At 39.7% G+C, this 19,936-nt stretch overlaps 2 protein-coding genes across 2 annotated transcripts; both read left to right on the top strand.

Annotated features, from left to right (window-relative positions):
- The first annotated feature begins 776 nt into the window (after positions 1 to 776).
- On the top strand, positions 777 to 5,976 carry endou (endonuclease, polyU-specific). Its single transcript, XM_034870556.1, has 8 exons — positions 777 to 794; positions 910 to 1,030; positions 2,993 to 3,164; positions 3,282 to 3,487; positions 4,999 to 5,109; positions 5,187 to 5,293; positions 5,392 to 5,534; positions 5,625 to 5,976. Exons 2-8 carry the CDS (start codon positions 1,021 to 1,023, stop codon positions 5,737 to 5,739), a joined length of 864 nt encoding a protein of 287 aa, XP_034726447.1. The 5' UTR covers positions 777 to 794; positions 910 to 1,020; the 3' UTR covers positions 5,740 to 5,976.
- A 4,696-nt stretch (positions 5,977 to 10,672) lies between these two features.
- Positions 10,673 to 14,415, top strand: LOC117943955 (neurogenic differentiation factor 4-like). Its single transcript, XM_034870408.1, has 2 exons — positions 10,673 to 10,927; positions 12,617 to 14,415. Exon 2 carries the CDS (start codon positions 12,623 to 12,625, stop codon positions 13,625 to 13,627), a length of 1,005 nt encoding a protein of 334 aa, XP_034726299.1. The 5' UTR covers positions 10,673 to 10,927; positions 12,617 to 12,622; the 3' UTR covers positions 13,628 to 14,415.
- The last annotated feature ends 5,521 nt before the right edge of the window (positions 14,416 to 19,936 follow it).

Below are 19,936 nucleotides of genomic sequence, written 5' to 3'. Positions count from 1 at the left end.
TGCTTTCAATTGTAAAGTGTTGGTACATTGGCTGTTTAAATATACTCAAAATATAAATAGGTTATACGTTGCAATGTAAACGCTGTGCAGTGGGAGTATGTGTCCCCAACATGACCCGGGACACGGAAGCAGGTGAGCTATTTTGAGTATTCTAAACTATCTTGCATAAACCCTGTGAGATACAGCATCTGTTCTCTCTGCCAGGAGAAATGTAAATGTATTATTATTTTATAAATGTAATGTTGTATTGGACAATATAGCCTTAAAATGCAATAGATTAAAAGAGACGTATAGCCTCAAAGTTGTAATGTAACAAAATTATATTAATTGTCACAAAAAAAACAGTGTAACATCTCAGGTTGCAGTCCTTATCACAGCTCACATCTTGATATGGTTTTATTTTAAAACATTAAAGCACCGCCTGTGTGCTAAGCAGGTGTGCAGTTTCACAGAGAAGAGAGAGAAAGACACTTAAAAAAAAAAAAATGTTAAGAGGTCATTTACATTAACTCATTACCATTATAAACAATTGCTAAAAATGTAAAAGTTAAAATGTAACACCTGACACATTTGATCTACGAAACATGATCACAATGTAGTGAATGACATCCTGACTGACAGTGTGGGCAGGGTTTATGTCAGTGTTGAGTTTGGATTGGTCACATGAAACTTGCTATAAAAGGTGAACCAAGCTAACAGTCAGTTTACCTTGTTTTCAGGTTGCAGCTGAGCCAAGATGAAGGCCTTTGCTGTCCTTGCACTTTGGGTGACCCTTTTCTACCAGGGATACAGCAGTAAGAGATTTTTTTATTTCACCATAACCTAGTGTTACAGCTTTATACAACCACATCATGCAGTTACATTTAGGATTTTCATTTAGATACCAATCTGTTGTGTTCTTATTCTCAAACACCCTGGACTCATGTCAGGGTCAGTGGGGATTTGGAACAGACAATAGTTTCTCCTGTCAGTGTAACCCGTCCTATTAGCGCTACGGAGACTTGTTCTGACTACACTGAAATGTGGAAACGCAGTGACAAAACTTATTTCATGACTAATCATAGAATAAAAAAGTAAAGGACAGAATAGACATCTTTATTTCCCACACTTAAATAAGCTTAAAGATTTCCTCTGCCATAGATGAGATAAAGACAATAAATAAGTAATAAGAATTAAGTGGGCCAAATGGTCGTGATTAAAAAAAGTACTAAAATATTAACAATGAAAGCAATGATAAGTACTTTATTTTTGGCATCAAAAATTCCATTATAATCTTTCAGCATATTGTAATACAAGGGGTCTTTAGTATTCAGGTTTGAGAAAATGTCAGCCCTTGACAGGAGTCTTCCGTCAATCACAGGTCATTTCAGAGCGAGAGTACTGGCTGCTCTGATCATGCATTTCCCGTACAGAAAGAGGTCTTACTCTACTACCAACCACATGTCACCAATACTGTATCTGTCTCACGTGCTATGCAGTGTATCACTGTCAGTCAGCTAACTTCTATCTGTTTGTGTTAAGCTAATCTACTTATGACACCTGGTCACTTTCCCACGGACACTGACCCTAAACAGTCAGCGGTCAAACAATCTGCCTGTGTACTGCACTGAAAATCTGTTTCCTTAACCAAATATCTAGAGATAGAGATTCTCCCTCTAAGCTTCTCAGACCGTTTCATTTTTTTGAGGCTTAGTATTATTAGCAAAGAGAAAAGTCCTAAAATGTATCAGGACATTGCTTTTTTTATTCTTATTCTTAATATTTCTTTTTCTCCTATTAATCATCTCACGACCCCTCATATTTATTTTGTGACCCTTTGTAGGTTCCCTACGACTAGGTTAGGAATCACTGGATTAAACTACCCAACTGTTTATGAAGTAGTACAAATTACCCCCACCATGACCAGCTAGAAGAGCAAAAGGCTGATGTTTCAGTATTAATCATGTAATTTATTATAATATATATATATGAACATATCAATCACAGGGGAATATAATTTTGCAAAATTAGTAAATTTACTTTTGATACTTTAACTAAATTTGGTTGATAATACTCCTTTACTTTTATTTTAGTTGTGTTGGAAATGAAGACCTTTTTCTCATAATGGAGTATTTTTACACTGTGGTATCGGTACATTCACATTACCAAAGGATGTGAACACTTGTTTCATCACGGATGGCGTGTGTCCAACCTCTGGTTACATTTTCTTTCAGCATTTGACCAGCGGGTGTCGCTGTTGGGTATTAAACCACACTGAAAGCAAAAAAAAAATTCAATTTGCTCTTCCCTCAACTTAACCTGCTCCCTTCTATAACATTCATACCCAGTTGTGGAAGAAGTATTCAGATTATTCACTTAATCAAAAGTAGCAATACAGCAATATCAATGTACTCCATTACAAGTCTTAGTTTGAACATTTTACTCAAGTTTAAATATAGAAGTATTACCAACAAAATGTAGGACTTGTAGAAAAGCAAAAGTTCTCATCATGAAGAAAGACCCCTTCCAGACTTCCATTATTATTACTGATTTAAACAGCATTTTAATGTTTTAGCCGCCTACGGTGGAGCTCAGTCAAACTATTTATTTTATATAGTGTAGGGATACATATATAAGAATCTATTATATCTGTTAAAAGTATTCAGTTTTTTCTATGTGATTGATTTGTTGATTATACAGTCTGTTTGTAATTTTTGTAAAATCTTTATCTGAAAAGAAACTCAGAGATGTAAAATAAATGTAGTGAAATACAAAGTAGTTTTTTTTCCTCTGTACTGTTGTAGATTATAAGCATAAAGTAATATAAAATGGAAGTAATCAAGTAAAGTACCTCAAATCTGTATTGAAGTGCTTAAGTAAATGCACTTAATAACTTTCCACCACTGGTAGTGCCACATGTAATAGGCTTACAGAAATGCATAAATCGCTATTCTACGCTAACAACACTAATATGATGAAGACATGGTTTGTGTGTATTTGTGATGTTGTGCAGGTGACGGAAGAGGTGGAGGTAGTGTGATCACTGATGCTGAGATCAAGGCTCTCTCTGAGACACTCTATGCTCTGGATTCAAACAAGGCTACAGCCTCAGAGTTGGTCATTGACCCTCAGGCTCTGGTGCCAGGCTCTCAGACGAGCTCCAAAGACGATCTTTCCGCTGCACCGTGAGAAGATGATGTTGTTAGCACAGCACTCTATGATCGGCTCCTCTTTTCTTTTTTAATTTGATGTACAGTATTTATCCTTTTCCGTGTCACTTTTTTGTGTCTTTGTGCTTTCAGCTTATTCCAGTACCTGAATGAGGAGGCTCTGTTCTCCAGACCCACCTACGCTGCTCTCCTGGCTCTGCTGGACAACTATAACAGGATGACTGGACAGACAGAGGACTTCAGTCCTCAGCAGCTGGCTGAGCAGGACGTCTTCCTCAAGGAGACCATGTCCAACACTGAGCTGGGCAGAGAGCTGTTTGCTTTTCTCTTCACAAAAGGTAACTATGACCACATGTATTAGTGGTTGAAGATGACTAACATAGAGGTCTGGTAATGCAGTAAGAGCTCTAGTAGAAAGAAAGAAAGAAAGAAAGAAAGAAATTTAAAGTCTGACAGTGTGGGTCCTCCAAAATTTAGTGCAACATGAAGAAATTTAAAATTAATGCATTTTGTCATTCTTCTTATTCTTTATCTTACTTGGGGAAAATCATGCTCTTAGTTTTAAAATTACAATTCCCATTATGCTTTGACAGGTGCAAACAAGATGTATAATTTTGCAATGGAAACAGTGACTAAACTGTGGGCTACAATTTGAGAAAATTATTTTTGCCTCAATTTATTCACATTTCGTAATACTGGCCCCATTAAAAGTATATAAACCTAATTAGCTATTAGCAGTTACTGTTTACAGTGTCCACATGGATGTGAAGACAACTATCACTGGATCATCACATTTCTAAGTTTTCTTCAGCATCCAATGATCACTGGATCATTGGATGCTGAAGAAAACTTAGAAATGTGATGATTCTTTGGAGAGTTCTCCAGTTATAAGGAGTGTCTTTTTTCCATAATTTCTAAGAGGATGTATACTTCAATGTATACTTCAATCCTCAGAAAATCTAAGTAACACTGAATACAAAAATATTTCTATCATTGCTGTGCGTTTAGATTAGACCTAGTTATGACTCAGAGAAGAAGTGACTCAAATTGCAGAAATCTAGCAGGGTCTGCCCATATTATGAACAAATCACTTTTTCTGGGATTTGGGGTGTTATTTTGTGTCTCTGGTGCTTCTAAACGCATACAAAAAACTATCCATGCTGTTTTGAGTGAGATACGGGTTTCTGAATATGTCTTGCCTTTAGTTTCCAAGTGAGCTGTTCAAAATCTGCACGGCTTTCTACGTAACTAGCCGAGTTGAGGTGGCTAACTGTGGCATAGAGCTGGCATTCTAGCTCGTTCTCAATGGAAAAACACTGCTACAACACACACTAGTTCACCATAATCTACAAAAAAACTGCTTACATGTCCCTGTTCTGCAGGTATTCCACAAGTGTGCCCTTGTTTAGAAGAAGTCTCCCAGCTAATCCTGCCTTGTACTGACCAAAGTTGAAGAAAGAGTTATCTAGCTGAAGTGATCTTACCTAGCTACTGTGCACGTGCGACTCCCAACAAAGATAGTATAGAAGTGAGAATTCTCACTCTGTAGCTAAAAGAAGTAAGATGTCTCACTCTGTAGGTAAAACAGAGACCCAAACACACAGAGTGAAAACAGGATATGCAGCAATGTGCAGTACAACAAAAAATTGTTTTTGTTTTTTCAATTAAACCATGGAAACCTATTTTGGTACAACCTCAAAATACAATTATGAACCTGAAAATGAGCATAATATGGGTGCTTTAAAGTACCTTGTTTACCTTTTACCACAAGCAGTATTGTTGCCTCGTGTCTCTTTCTAAGTCTCTTCCTCACAGATTGTTTAAAGTGTATGTTATTCTGTGTTTTAAGGCATCTACGCATCAGAGGAAGAGTTCATTCAGGACCTGAAGATGATGTGGTTTGGTCTGTACTCCCGCAGCAACAAGATGGACTCCAGCGGCTTTGAACACATCTTTGCAGGTTCGGACAGAACAGATTTCTTACAAACACCACAGATTGTTTGCTTTGTGATTATTAAGAAACACATTCCGTATTAGGAGAGGTCAAGGGAGGAAAGGTGTCTGGTTTCCACAACTGGATTCGCTTTTATCTTCTCGAGAAGAAAGGACAACTGAACTACTACAGCCACAGCTTTGATGGACCTGTAAGCATCCACACATAATACCTCAATATGCTGATTTAAACTGTGACATGTTTAAAACTCCGTTCATTTTCTTTCTTTCTTTCTTCACCTGCTCTCAGTGGGCTACCTACCCTGATGTCATGGGGATGCAGTTCATGTGGGAGGGCTACTACAAGCAGGTTGGCTCTGCAGTCATTGGCTGCAGCCCTGAATTTGACTTTGCCTTATACAGCCTCTGCTACATCACTCGCCCTGGAAAACAGTAAGTACATCTCATATGATGTTTTCTTGCTTGTAAATCCTTGCTTGTAAACTTTCAGATTGACATTTTTTTCTCGTCTCCCATCCGCAGGTGTCATCTGAGCCTAGGTGGGAAGAAGCTCATTATCCAAACGTACACATGGGATAACTCTTTCTATGGTGATGGGAAGAAGTACATTGGATCTGCCTTCCCTGCAACCCCTTAGAACTGAAGCCACTATCTGCTAAATAATAAGCAACACACAGAGGAGTGTGCTTGTGTTGCATTACACTCATGAATTGAATAATAATAACAGGAGCACTTCTCTTAGTGAGAGGTATTCATACATTTAATTAAACATGTCAGTTTCAAAGTTTAAAAAAACATGTGGTGATGTAAAAGAAAAAAACCCGCTTTTTTTCATTCCCAAAATGTTTCTGTAAAGCAGGAATAAAAGGAAAAAGAATATATCTTTGCACATTGCTTCTTTCAGAAGTGGCCCACTCTGACACATGCATATCTACTTGCATAAATAAAACAGTAAACCAGACAGTCAATTAATCTGCAGTGTAACCTCTCATCAACAGTCTTACAGACCAAGAGAATGCGGTCTTCTCCCAAGGGCATGATCAAACTGTGCCTAATGGGGCAAGAAATGGGCGTTTACACACCCTGAGAGGCACAATACTGACACCAACCCTTTAGTAGTAAGAGCATGTGTGCATCTGACACAATTGCTTATTGTCCTATAAAACAGCAAAACAAAAAACAAAATGCAGTCTTTTGCAGTATGAACTATAGAAACAAAAAGACATTAACAGATCATGTTCTGCTTGACCTGCTTCAAACAGTAGCCACCAGCTAAACCTGTTCTTATCAGCTGTCCATTAAGCTTTGTGTGTGTGTGTGTGTGTGTGTGTGTGTGTGTCTGTGTGTGTGTGTGTGTGTGTGTGTCCAGCTGGGATGGGGGTTGATTTTACTCTTTCACTCATCTAGGGTGACTAACAGGATAAATCCTGGTCTGCCGACAGAACAGGGGACACACTTGCAGCCCTGTTTGAAGAAAGTATTACAGGAGATGGATCTGCCACTGATCCCATTGTCCACCAGTCTGTGTGCATTCATGCAAAACAAGAGCACAAGACCAGTCAGTTCGCAGGAAAACTGCAGCCTTCAGCAATTCATCTGTCTTAGGCCTCACATGCAGTCAAAATGTTGCAGCAACAATAAAGTTAGCCCAGGGAAGAATTTCTCTATCTCTCTATATCTGTCAGAGCATATTACATTTTCCGAGCTGATGACTCTAGAAATTAGAAGAGTAAATCTTCTATCTTTTCACACTGCCTTCTTTAGCCCCGGTTGAATCAACTTAAACCACAGTGGGGCAAAGAAAAAAAGATTCAATTGTTTCTTTTGTCACTCACACAACTTCATAATCGAATTATAGCTGGCCACCCGCCAGCGTGTCCTCGCATCTCCCCAAATGGGCTTCTCCTGGCAGATCTCGTGAGCCACCTGACTTTTGTTTTGTAATTATATTATCCCGCTCTCCCTTTAGCGTGTTGTGGCTAATGGCTGCGCGGGCCAGCCCAGCTGCACATGCAGAAACAAAGCTGCTTATGGGGCCAGACAATGGACCCGTGGAAAAGGGACGCCTGAAGGCGGTCAGCCAATGAGCACGCACAACAGGGGGCCAACCGAGGGTTTAGGGAAGGGTTAAGGGGGTTTAGGGGTCCAGGCAGAGGGGGGTGTCTGTTTTACCCTGTAGTGGGGTCCATCAATAAGATGGTTAGTTGGAGGACACATGGTCAACATCAACCCTGCCTCCCCAGGGTCGATGCTGGCCTGGAGGGAGGTTCAAGTTCTGGCTTAGATGCCGGCCATTTCTAAAGTTGATTGGGGACCATGAAATACAGAACAACATTCATTCTCTGGAGTTTTTTGTGTGCTTTCCGAACAATTTGATGACCATATTGTCATTTGAAGTGGATTCAGACGTATGCAGAGTGAGAGATACAATCTTGATCCACTAAACTGACCTTCTCAAAGCTGCTGATATGGTAGGAGGAAAAGGGATTTTGATTGCTGCATATGCAATCCATCCACGTCCATAAACATGAACTATACAAACACACACACACACAGACACACACACACACACACACATACACACACACACACACACACACACACACACACACATACACACAATACTACACACTAACATGCACATAATCCTCATGCTGTGACGTTGGCATCTCTCAGAGGACTTCCAGTATGACAGATGGACAAAGCCCATTTTCCCCCACTGTCACAAACAGATACACGGGGGATTCATGGTAAGGTCATGTTTGTGTGTCTACTGGAGTGAAGTTGTATCTGTCCGTCATATTTTTCATTATAATCGACTCAATTCCCATCTCATGAACATACCTCGAATAGGTGAGGCAGTGTGCTCTGAGCAATGTGAACATGCTGAGCGAGCTGAGCAGCCAGTGGAGAATAGATGAGCATCTGAGCCAGAGAAGGCCTGAGTTTAAGAGAAGGCCATCTGGAGCAGGACTTCATCATGTGCGGTCAACACTGAGAGACCTGGGGACATTGTGGCACACATACACTTTTACCCCTGGGCACCACTTGTGGAACATAAAGACTGGGTGAGATACAGTAAGTGGGTCAAACTGAAAAGAAAAAAGATAAAGGAACAAGAGCTGTTTTGTCCTGACAAATAATTTTAACAAGTTGAGATACAACTCATACCCCTCAAACAAAATGAAACACAAATTCTAATGTATGTTACTAACATAAACAGTGTTAGGAGTGTATGCAATGGGGACACAAGGCCTCAGCTATTATATTCCCCTGCTAGTCCCACTCTGGGGATGCAAGAGTCCCGACACTGCTATTCCCATTTCAGGCTGCAGGTGTGGAATAGGAGAGGCAAAGACCCACGGGGATGAGCAGTGGGGAAGGTAGTCGGACTGGGAATGAATGGGGAATGAGAAGCGCATAGTTTGGTTGTGCAGATTACCTTGTAACATACCTCGAGCCTTTCTGTTAGAGCATGTGGGACTCGGTTTCAGAATCATGCAAATTATCTGCTTCTCTGTTCCCCAATCAATGATGATGAGGGTCAACACGATATCCTGTTGTTGTCATGTCTTTGTCACAGAACTTTAGTGTGGTTCAGGTGTAGATTGTTACCAAAATGTTATATATACAGTATATTGTCCTACCACTGACCTTTTGGTTGTGGCTTAACAGGTACATTTAGAAGGACCTAGGATTATTTTACTCAAAAGCATCAAGTAGGGATGTTCAGACAAAATCATCCTCAATTCTATACATTATGTCCCTTTTATATCACTTCATAAATGCAGGATTTTTTTCTTTCTTGGTCAGAGGAAAGCCTTAGATACAATTTGTGTTTTTGTGAGGGAGTAATTTGTCATTTGAGTTGATGATTTGATCGATATGTGCAAGTTTAAAGTTGGATTTGATGATCAAGTTATCTGAGAATCCTTTAAAGCCTTTGACGAGTAAATCTTTGATAGTCTGCATATGTAAAACATAAAGATGATTTCACCACCATTTTTATTTTATTTTTTAATTTAATTTTTACTTATAGGATAATAAAAGAAAATCTAAAAACTTACACCATGCACCATACAGCCTTCGGCCTGTTGAAAAATACCAGTGGTGGAATGTAACTACAAAGTACTACCCTTAAGTATTTTGAGACACTTGTAAATGAAGGGGAACTGTGTTGTTTGCAGACATCAAAGTCTGTTTACAAGTCTTTTATTATTTGTTGTAAGTATTTATTCCTGCATATATGAAAAAAGTTGTATAAAGCATTTTTTGTGGCTGCAGAGCGAGCTGTGTGAAGTCTGATAAATTGCCTCAAGTGATGTCACTTGAGACGGTGTTGGTTGGTGCTGAAGACTACAAGTTTGAAACGGTTAAGAAATCTGGGGTTGTGGAGTTGGAAAGAAGTGATCTTACCTCTGTGGCATGCCCTTAATCTACGCTTGAGGACATATTAGCCGCTGCGAGCATAATAAACAAATCTCTCACTGATGTGTCAGGGATTGAGTTTCATTGAAGGTATTGCATCAGGTTTTGACAAGGAAGAAGAATGTTTGAAATATACTTCTGCTTCTGCTTAATCATATAGACACTTTTTTAAACTGTCTATTATAGTCAGGCAATATTAGTGCAATGCTAACTCAATGGAGTACTCATTTAACTTGAGTATTTACATTTTAAGTTACTATAAACTTCTACTCTTCTATTTTTCAGAGATACATAGGCTATTACACTTTTACTACAACCATATTTGGCCACAACCATATTTAGTGTTAAAAAATAATCATATACTAAAGGGTTCAGTGTGGTGTGTTGTATAGCCCATTACTTTGCAGATTCAGACATACCGACTTTAAGCTCAGTAGCCCATATAAAATATTATGAGACAGTATGTAGTTTAAAGCTGTAAAAAAACCTCCCCTTGAATAGTTGCAACTTTTAAATGCTGCATAAAAATATCAATGATCATTAAAATCCTCCATAGTAACATTACAGTATAAAAGCGAGCAATACGTATAGGCTACTTTTACTTTAGATAGGCTGCTTATGATGGTGCTTTTACTTAATGTAGAACCTTTTTATTCACGTTTTATATTTGAAATTGTACTCAAGTAAAGGATGTGAGTACTTGCTAGAAGTCCTCATAGAACATTGAATGTGGGTTATGGTTTAAGCTGCAGAAGGCACGGACCTATATGCTGCAGAGAGAGGAGGCCATTAAGAGAGTCAGAGATGCTGTAATTGCACACCTTATGTGACCAATACCCCGTCTGGTCAGAGCTGCCTCTTGGGTAAAATGAACTTGTTCAAAATCCTGTCTCCGCAGTGCTGAGGGATGGATGGCTGGATGAGGGGATGGAGCAAACACCTGCTCACACGCAACTTCAAGCTGTCACATACAGTTAGGCTCAGCCGCCTGAGCGCGTCTCTCCTCCGTTCAATGCAAACGACTGCGGATTTGGCGGCCGCCCTCGCGAAGCAACAAAGGCCTGGGCCTCTCCTGCTGTCTGGAAAGTTTCAGTGAGCTTATGCACATCTCCCTGACCCTCCACACACACACACACGCGCGCGCGCAAGTCGACGAGTGGAGCTCCAGGGGGCTCGAGCCACGGGCCGGCCACGCGCGAGCTCAAGCGCGTCAACAGGAATTGGATGGGAGTGGTGGGAGGAGCTTTAACGTGGAGGTTAAAACCCAGAGCCCCCGCAGAGTGACCCACACCAAGAGACACTTCACCACTATTTGACAGTGGACTGAAAGGCCAGACTGTGAAGACAAATACCATCGATCAAACTTCCTGAGGAGGTCCCGGGACACATCAGCACTGGTAGGCTATGTTTATCAATTTGCCTATTTAAGCAATTCAGCCTGGAAGAATGTGTAGGACTCGCAAGGTTTTCCAACTAAAACACCAATTCAAGGAGCAATCAATAGTCTACGTCTAATAGAAAAATATGTAGCATTGGCTATATAACCTAAATGCTTTTTCTTATAGCCTACTTCAATCGACATTAACCTAATAGCAGCTCAACACGCACTGTGCGAGGCATTCATATTTCTGCGTTTGGAAATGTCTGATTTCAATTCAATCTGAGTCGCCTGTCACTGATCTGGGACGTCGATCTTTCATTTAATCCCTGGTCGTCGCTTCATCCGCGGAGAAAATCCTGCGATGGCCCAGATAAATCCTGTCAGTGACTTTATCTCGGCGGGGCATTACCAGTTGACAAGTTGAACGGGATTACCCTGAGAGAGGGGGGTGGAAAGAATAAAAATAGATAATGCATTTATACAAATTCAAATAGACGTCACTTATCACAAAGTTATTGTTTAGGTTATCTCTTCACTGTGTCAGTCAATCAGTTAGCCCACCTGTGGTGGAGGAGTGCGCGACAAGGGTGAACTAAACTTTAACACTAAAAAATGTTGAGGACTGCTGACAGACAGGGTTTAAAAAATAGTTATTAGTCTACTATTGGTTAGCAATGATGAATCAAAACGTGTGCTCACTGGTTCCAGGCCGGTTACATCCTTTACAGGACTGTAGCCTTTTGAAATACCAAAGTCCCCCCTGAGGCATCTCTTAAATTCCTCAGAAAAGATGTGACCAGTCACCAAAAGAAGAATTCTTAATGTTCCTGTTATTTAGACTTGAAATAAACTTTTGTGCGGTTAACTGTTAAATAATATTTACTGTAAATTTTAATATGACATGAAGGCCTAGAAATACAGAATCCTATATGTTTCAAAGTAATCACATTTAGGCTGTCTTAAAATACTAAAATATATAAAACCTACAAAATACCCACTGTGTGTAAGGTTTTCATTGTAGTATGTGAATATCGTGTTTGTGCTAAAATAAAAATTTGACCTCAGTATCTTTACAGCTGTAGCTTCAGTCTTGAGCCTTTGCCTTAATACTTAATAATGATTCATAATCACTAACACGCATGGGAAGAGAAACTACATGTATTCAGTGAAACTGATTTATTCACAGCTACCTGAATATTACCAATCCTTTAGCCTGGTGTAAGCCTAAAATTCAGATAGTTGACTACCTAATCAAAGTCTCATTACGTACTGCCAAGAGCATGACACTGTGAAGGTGGACAAAGTATTCAGATACTTTATTTAAGTAAAAGCATGGATGCAATATTTACATATGGTTATTTGGTTGTGGCTGGTTTAGTTTTTTTATACTCTGTAAAACAATACACATTTTATAAACTTCTCATTTTGCATGTCAAATTAAAGTATACAAAGTAACTAGTAGGAGAGTAAAAGAACAATACAGTCCTCTGTTAAGTAGTGGAGTAGCACAACATAGAAATACTTAGCCTAAGCAAAAGTGGAAATACCTCAAAGTTGTACTTGAGTGCAATATTGAGTTTCATATTACTTGCAGTAAATAGTTACTTTTAAACACTGTGATTATTCTGCTGTGGTTGCACATGTAGTAATGATTGAAAAAAAATTTTTTAGCACGTGTTTGACAAAGATGATTTCTTGTTCCTAGAGTACTATGATGATTAAGCCATATGTGAGACAAGGCGAGGGAGAAGAGGTCGTCAGCCCCCTGCAGTGGATGGACGGAGACATGAGCTCACCTGATGGAGATGCATCAGTCTCATCACACCACTACAGAGCAGGTGGAGTAAACCAACAGGACAGGGACATGGGGAGTGAGGATGCACAGGAAGACGAGGAGGACGAAGAGGAAGAGGAGGCACAAGAGGATGAAAACGAGTCCAAACGACGCGGGCCCAAGAAAAAGCGAATGACAAAGGCCCGGCAAGAGCGATTCCGTGTGAGGCGTGTAAAGGCTAACGCCAGGGAGCGTTCACGTATGCACGGTCTAAATGATGCACTGGAAAACCTGCGCACCATCATGCCATGTCACTCCAAAACACAGAAACTGTCCAAGATCGAGACATTACGGCTGGCCCGCAACTACATCTGCGCTCTGTCTGAGGCCCTAGAGGGGGGTCTTTCCACAGAGAGCAGGGCCTTCATGGAGACACTGTGTAAGGGGCTCTCACAGCCCACCAGCAACCTGGTGGCTGGCTGCTTGCAGCTCGGACCAGTTTCTGGTGCCGGGATGAGGCCTGAGGACAGACACAGAGTGCTGGCAGCACCTGCTCCTCTCAGTGGCATGGTAAGCTATTCCTCCCCGGGCCTGCCAAGTCCACCATATGGCACTTTTGACTCTGCTCACCTGCTTCACCTGAGGGCGATGAAAGGAGGAGTGTACGAGAATCACTCGCCAAATGAGTATAATGGCGGCGGTGTGGGCACCCCTCCATACGACGGCCCCCCTACACCACCTCTGAGCATCAGCAGTAACCTGGTGCCCAAACAGGAGCCTTCACCCCACTACCGACCCCCACACCACTACTCCCCCTCCCCTGTGGACCAGGGCCTGTATCAGACTCAGACCAGCTATGACGTGCACTTAGAAGGGCCATACGACTCCTACCATCCACAGCACATGCCCCTCCGACAGATAACTTCCGTCTACAGAGACTAAGATGGATCAGGAGGGTCAATTCCGATTCAGCTATCAATAAACCTGAGTGATCGTGTTCACGCTTTAATCCTTCATGAACATGGACTGTCACTGACTGAAGGACCGGTCTCTCTAAGAAGACAGTCTGCTCGTAGAGAAACTGTAGAATAAAAGCGGGTTGTTTACATGTGTTGTGCACTGCTGGACATTGTTAAAATTAGAAAATTCTTAAACCAATATATTTTCTTAAAACACCGATTACCAAATAATTTAAGGACCTAGGGGTCCTAACAGGAAATGTTGCTTTGGCTCTTTTGAACAGATGTCCTGTTACTCTGATATGATCACTTCTAATTTAGCTTTGGTAACATCAGATATTCTACATAAATTTAAACTATTTTTTATTTATTCTCTAATTTAATACAGTGTATATGGTTTGTTCTGATGTGGATGTGTGTATCTGTTTTTCCTTTTGTACATAATTGTGGTGAAGGCTTCTTTTTGTTTGCTACTTAGACTGATAGTTCAACTCTTATATTACTTTTGTGTCCTTCTCTTTTGTTGTTTATTACTGTATTTCATGTTTTGCACTCAAAACATATTTCAGAGTTAGCTTTCATAGCACTATGTAGCTTATCTTTGCAACCTTCGTCTACAGAAGGTACATTAAACACGGATCAAGGTGAAGAACCAAAAACGTCATTCTCAGGTTAATATTATCTAAATGAATATGTAATTTCCAACAAACTTGCATAGGATACCATGTCATTTTTCTTTAGCTTTTTTCACTTTTGTTGTCTTTTGGAAAATTTGATGTTATTAAAATATACAAAAATCAATTAGTCTTTGCATTTTGTGTGTTTTGACAGACAGCCGGATGGATAGATAGATAGTCTTCCTTTTTTTTGTCTCATGACACCATTAATTCAGCATCACCATCAGCAGAGCGAGGGATCCTGTTTAGCTGTGACTTTATTTCTCATTTTTCTCCCCACATCTCAGTGGTTTAGCTTCACTAATCCTTTGGACGTCTTTTAATGAAAGGCGGGATGTGCGAGGCAGGATTGTAAGATAAAGATTTATGATTAACATGGCTGCCTGGACATGCAGAGTTTCTTCTTCACTGACACTGTGACGGCATAATCCTGTCCTGACATTCTCTCAGGCCACAATTTAACACTCACATATTTGTACATGTATATCGTTGACCTTTCATACATTCAGGAACGTACATATTTGTAATATCTATATCAAGATGTACATGGTTACCTGACTTTGATTTTTTTAAAGGAGAAGCAGGAGTGAATGCGAGGATTAAAAAGAAATGGAGAAACATTAAATTAAAACAGGTGGAAATAAGCACAAAAGAACAACTGACTGAGTAGAAAAATATCGGCCTAAAATGAACTGTCAAAGTAAAGAAGACAATGTAAAAAAATAACAAAGATCTGATCAAAGAACAGCCACTTCTGTTTGTTCATGGTGCAGGCTGGTCAGTGTGAGGGCCACCCACTGAGAGGTCAGCTAGAGGGGGTCATAAGGGCAGAGTGGGTCATGGCTCACTGGTGGGAATGGTCTGAAACAGTCATGGTCGCCAGTTGAATCATCTTTTTGCTGGTCTACTCATCGTCCTCTTTGTTTCACCGCAGCTTTCTATTTAAAAACGGTGCGTAAGTATGATGTTGGGGGTTATATTATGGATGAAATGCTTATAATCCTGATAAACACACTGATGAACATCCCACGCTTGACCTGCGCTGGGAGAAATATATCACTTTGTTTTCACAAGGATTAGTATAAGCCTATGTGTATACTACTATATGTGGGTATGTGTGTGTGTGTGTGTGTGTGTGTGTGTGTGTGTGTGTGTGTGTGTGTGTGTGTGTGTGTGTGTGTGTGTGTGTGTGTAGGGTCAAGCTCACTGAAACCTTCCAGTGTTTGTCTGTTGTTCCAGTGATTCTAGATGACCTAAATGAGCCCATGGCTAAAGCAGAGATGTTTTCTGTGCTACTACTTTCTCAGACATTTCTGTAAAAGACATTTTTAAGCTCAACTTTCATGATTAAAGGAACATTTTGATGATGTCTGATTTCACAGGTCAGCAATTTTTTAATAGTTTCCTGGTAATGTTGTACTAATCATAAAAGTAAGTAATAATAAATAATAACACAATTCCAAATAATTTTTTGCAAATGTAACCAAGTCTTTAAGTCAGTGCACAGGTCAGTTGAGTATACCCATATGTTAAATTTGTCTACAGCCATGCAATCAATTCAACATGTATTGAAAATGAAGTTTTCAATAATACATTTGTATTTACTTGGATTTAAGTAGAGCAGTTCTATCAAGGAAATTAATATGTTTCGTATAATCTTTAACTCTGCTAAGGTTCTAGAAAATTCTTGGGAATTGCAAACCTGTAAAAACAAAGCATTACTACATTTTGGTTTATATTGCAGCTTTCTACTGCCTAAATAATATCTGCAAGTCAACTAAATTTTATATATGCGTATGTATACAGTATACACTACTGGTCAAAAGTTTGGGGTCACTTTGAAATTTCCATTGCACTCCATTGTAGACAGAATACCAGCTGAGATCAGTTGCATTATTTTTTTAACTAGGGCGGCTGTTTTCAGATTGCATTACGTGCTTACATTATTGAAAAAGGGTTCTCACATGTTTTTCTAGTTAATTTTTCACAATGATATCAGAATAGTAAACAGAATGTGCCTCTGAAACATTGGATGAATGGTTGCTGATGATGGGCAATGTAGATATTACATTAAAGATCAGTCACCCACTCGTGCGTGTTTGATATAGTAGATATGTTTATGTGTGTGCAATATGTGCTTATCAAACAAACAACACACATCCTGTGTGCATGGTTGTCTTATTTGGGATGAAACAGTATTAAGCAGCTGATCGGAGCTCAGTGACTGAATGGTTGCATTAACTCACTAATCCAGAGGGGAGAGGGGCAGTCTGGGCAGCAGCTCATCATCTCTACTGCGGCACAACAGCATGCAGCTATTGTGCTCTTGATACCCAACAAAGCATGATGGTGCTAAAGACTCACTCAGGCACCGATAAAAGTCTAAATTCAATTTAAATTCAAATAAAGTTCAGAAAAAAGTAGTATCCTGTTCTGTCTATGCCCATGAGGAGTCCTTTCAGCCTTTGGCCATCATGACAAATATTTGTTAGTACTAACACTTAAATGAGAAGAGTAGAATTGCACTGCCACCAAGTGGTGAACGTTGTGTTGCTGAAACAAAATCCTAAATTGGATGAGAGATGAGTAGTGGGCCACTAGGTGTCCCCAGTGGACAACCTGCTGTAACTGTGATGTCTGACTCAGGCCTTCACTGCTTAGCCGTTCTGCACTTGATGAGTGATTGAAGATCAGTCATCTGATAGACACAACATGCTGGGAAAACCTAACAGCCTATTTAGTGTACAAATGTAACATTTTACAGTAATTGTGCACAAGGCAGAGACTGAATGAAACAGAAAACATTTGCTGAGATCTCATCTTTAAAACACAGCGTGCCGGCAGAGTAAGGAGTGGGAATAAAATTAACCTATTTGCATGTAAACTGGTTGATGGAGTGTGTTTGGATCAGAATAATCAGGCTAATGAAGGTACCTGGGGACTTGGCTCTATCAGAAATGTACATACTGTCCTCTATCCAGCGAGCAAATGTATCAAATTCTGTAATTATTTACCATGAAAGGACATGAAAAAGGATTAATCAAAAATATCTGAAAGATTAAATCTTCAAAGGCAGCGCCAAAAAGCAATGTTATTGCTTGATCAATTTCACTTTTGAGTTTGTTTGTTAATGCCTCTATAGATAATGAGACACATGGGTGGGTCTAGAATCAACCACAAATGTTGAACCCCCCACAATGTAAAAAAACAAACATCTGTACAGTGGGACCACGGGTCGCAAAAGAAAACTGTGGACAATGCCAGTTTAATCAATACTGTATTCAAGTGTACATTTAAATTACTTGTACTTTGCTTATACTTTATACTTCTACTTCCCTACATTTCAGAATGAAATGTTTTTACACTTTTCATTTTTTTCTGACAGTTATAGTTACTAGTTGATCAGCAGAATATTTTACATACAAAACATATGAACATGTTAAGTAGCCCAGCAGTATGTAAAGTAAAGATGAACATCAATCGTGCTTGCATGTTTACACATCAGTAATAATTGCCAAATACTAAACTTTACTTTTGGTACTTTTAAGTACATTTAGCTGACAATACTTTATTGAATATTCATCTGTATTCTCTTACAGAAATGTATTTGTTTGATTTTCTTCTTTGACCTTCTGAGGACAGAAATCCCCTGCCTCAATGTACAAGGAGTCGTATTACTAGTAGCTACTTGTGGACTATTAATTATCTGAGACAAATGATTACCTTAATTATCTGGTTGAATAAGTGGTTAATTCAGCCCAAACAGCTCCTTATGTCAAGAAGAATGGAGACTGCTTTTCTCTGCTGGATGTGTTTGTGAGTGTTCTTGTAAAAATGTTATGGCAGAGAGGGAGAGAGAGTGTTTTGGAGAGAGAAGCGCGACCCAGAGGGCGAAAGGAATCAGTGTGTGTGTGTGTGTGTGTGTGTGTGTGTGTGTGTGCGTGTGTAACTGTATCCCCCTGGTGAAATTTGCTTACTGCTCCAGTTTGCTGTCCTTCCCCACTGTCCCTTAACCTGACCCCTGTGTGGCATGTTGCCAGAAGGTTTTTGTGTGTGTATGTGTGTGTGACCATATTATGCAAAGTACATAAAAGTGAAGGTGTCTGCCTCAAATTGAACCCGAATATGAGTTAACATCTCTTGCAGAAGTGTCACAACATGCCAAATCTGACAAGGACAGTGCTGTTACTACTTTTACTGCTAGCTATAAACACTTGGGTTTTTTAACTAACTGTCTCATTTACACAGGAGCACTTCACATACTGTCATTCAACTTTGGATATGGCTTTGATAGCCTGTGCGTAACACCTCATTTATCTACAATTTTCTTTAGGGTAAGTTGTAAAATGCACAAGACAGAGTATAGCTTCTTCACAGGTCTTATAGCATGTCAGAATAAGGCTGACATTTACTCAACATTGGACCATGTGTCAGTCTCAACTCAAGCCTCATCTCATGAGCCTCCCTCTAAGACTTTTCCATCTCCAAGAAACTACACTTGCAAGCACATTTATGATATCCAATCTGAATTTACACTTACTGGCAACGGAGCGAAATTGACATGCTAGCATACAAACAGTATCATGTTTGTAACTGTGTGACCATGTATATCTCAGAGCCATCCACATTTTTATTTCATCATCCCAGCACTTCACTTTGGGTGTTTCACGAGATGAGAAATTGAACTGCGTAATGAGCAACTGAGAGACTGAGAGTGTTTTGGACTGACAGTGGATCAGATTGACTCTCCCCACTCTCATCTCCGTCATTTCCAGCCTCAGGAGGACGCTATTTTTAGTAAAAACACTATGATAAACCAACTGTATACAGCCTGCCCAGGAACCAAACCACAGACAAACAAAGTTAGTGACTAGCTGGTGAACATAGTTAAGCACTTCACAGCTAAAGCGCCAGGTGTTACCAGAGGAGAAGCTAACGTTGCTCAGTAAAAACGGTTTGCCAACACGCTTTCCACAATAACTTTATAAGGTGACAATGCAAGTGGACCCCCAATTAGACAAATAAATGTCTAAGAAATTAATATTTATGCTTTCATACTAACATTTCTGGATAATCAATTCTGAAACGTGTAATATGGATAAAACAAGCAGACAGGGATGTCCGTATACTGGGTAATCATGCAAATTAAATATCTCACAAATCAGGGTATTTGTTACACTGATACAAAAATCAAACGAAAATCCTAAGATGGGTTGTCTGCCACAGTACAGTATAGCAAGTTGACAAATGTATATTCTAGTCTAGTCTCAGTCAGGGTGTATAGTTTGTCATGAAATCACATTGATAAATGTTGGTGAACTGTGAGAACACCACTTTTTTTTTAATCCCTAAAGAAGTCTGATGTTATATTTTTTAAATAAATCCTAGTGTGGCCTATAGTGTCCAAACCAAGTGTCTAACGCGCTTTTGCATTGTTGTATTTCCAGAGCACCTTAATGGCTGAAGTTCTGTTGCTTTAAGCCATCTTGCATTCCCCTGAAAATGATTCCCCCTGCACTTTTGTATGAGCACCCCCTTTTATCCACTTCACCTTGTGAACTTGCTGACACTTTTGCAGAATCAAAACACCAAAAGACAATTAATTGCATGCAGGT

The sequence above is a fragment of the Etheostoma cragini genome, chromosome 4 (genome assembly GCF_013103735.1).
Source record: "Etheostoma cragini isolate CJK2018 chromosome 4, CSU_Ecrag_1.0, whole genome shotgun sequence".
Classification (NCBI taxonomy): domain Eukaryota; kingdom Metazoa; phylum Chordata; class Actinopteri; order Perciformes; family Percidae; genus Etheostoma; species Etheostoma cragini.
This window is presented reverse-complemented; position numbering and strand designations above follow the sequence as displayed.

Excerpts from the sequence above, each read along its gene's own strand:
- endou (XM_034870556.1), top strand. Across the intron at positions 3,488-4,998 it reads TGCTTTTCTCTTCACAAAAG|GCATCTACGCATCAGAGGAA; the intron begins GTAACTATGACC and ends CTGTGTTTTAAG. Across the intron at positions 5,110-5,186 it reads CTTTGAACACATCTTTGCAG|GAGAGGTCAAGGGAGGAAAG; the intron begins GTTCGGACAGAA and ends ATTCCGTATTAG.
- LOC117943955 (XM_034870408.1), top strand. The coding sequence starts at position 12,623 with ATGATGATTAAGCCATATGTGAGACAAGGCGAGGGAGAAGAGGTCGTC.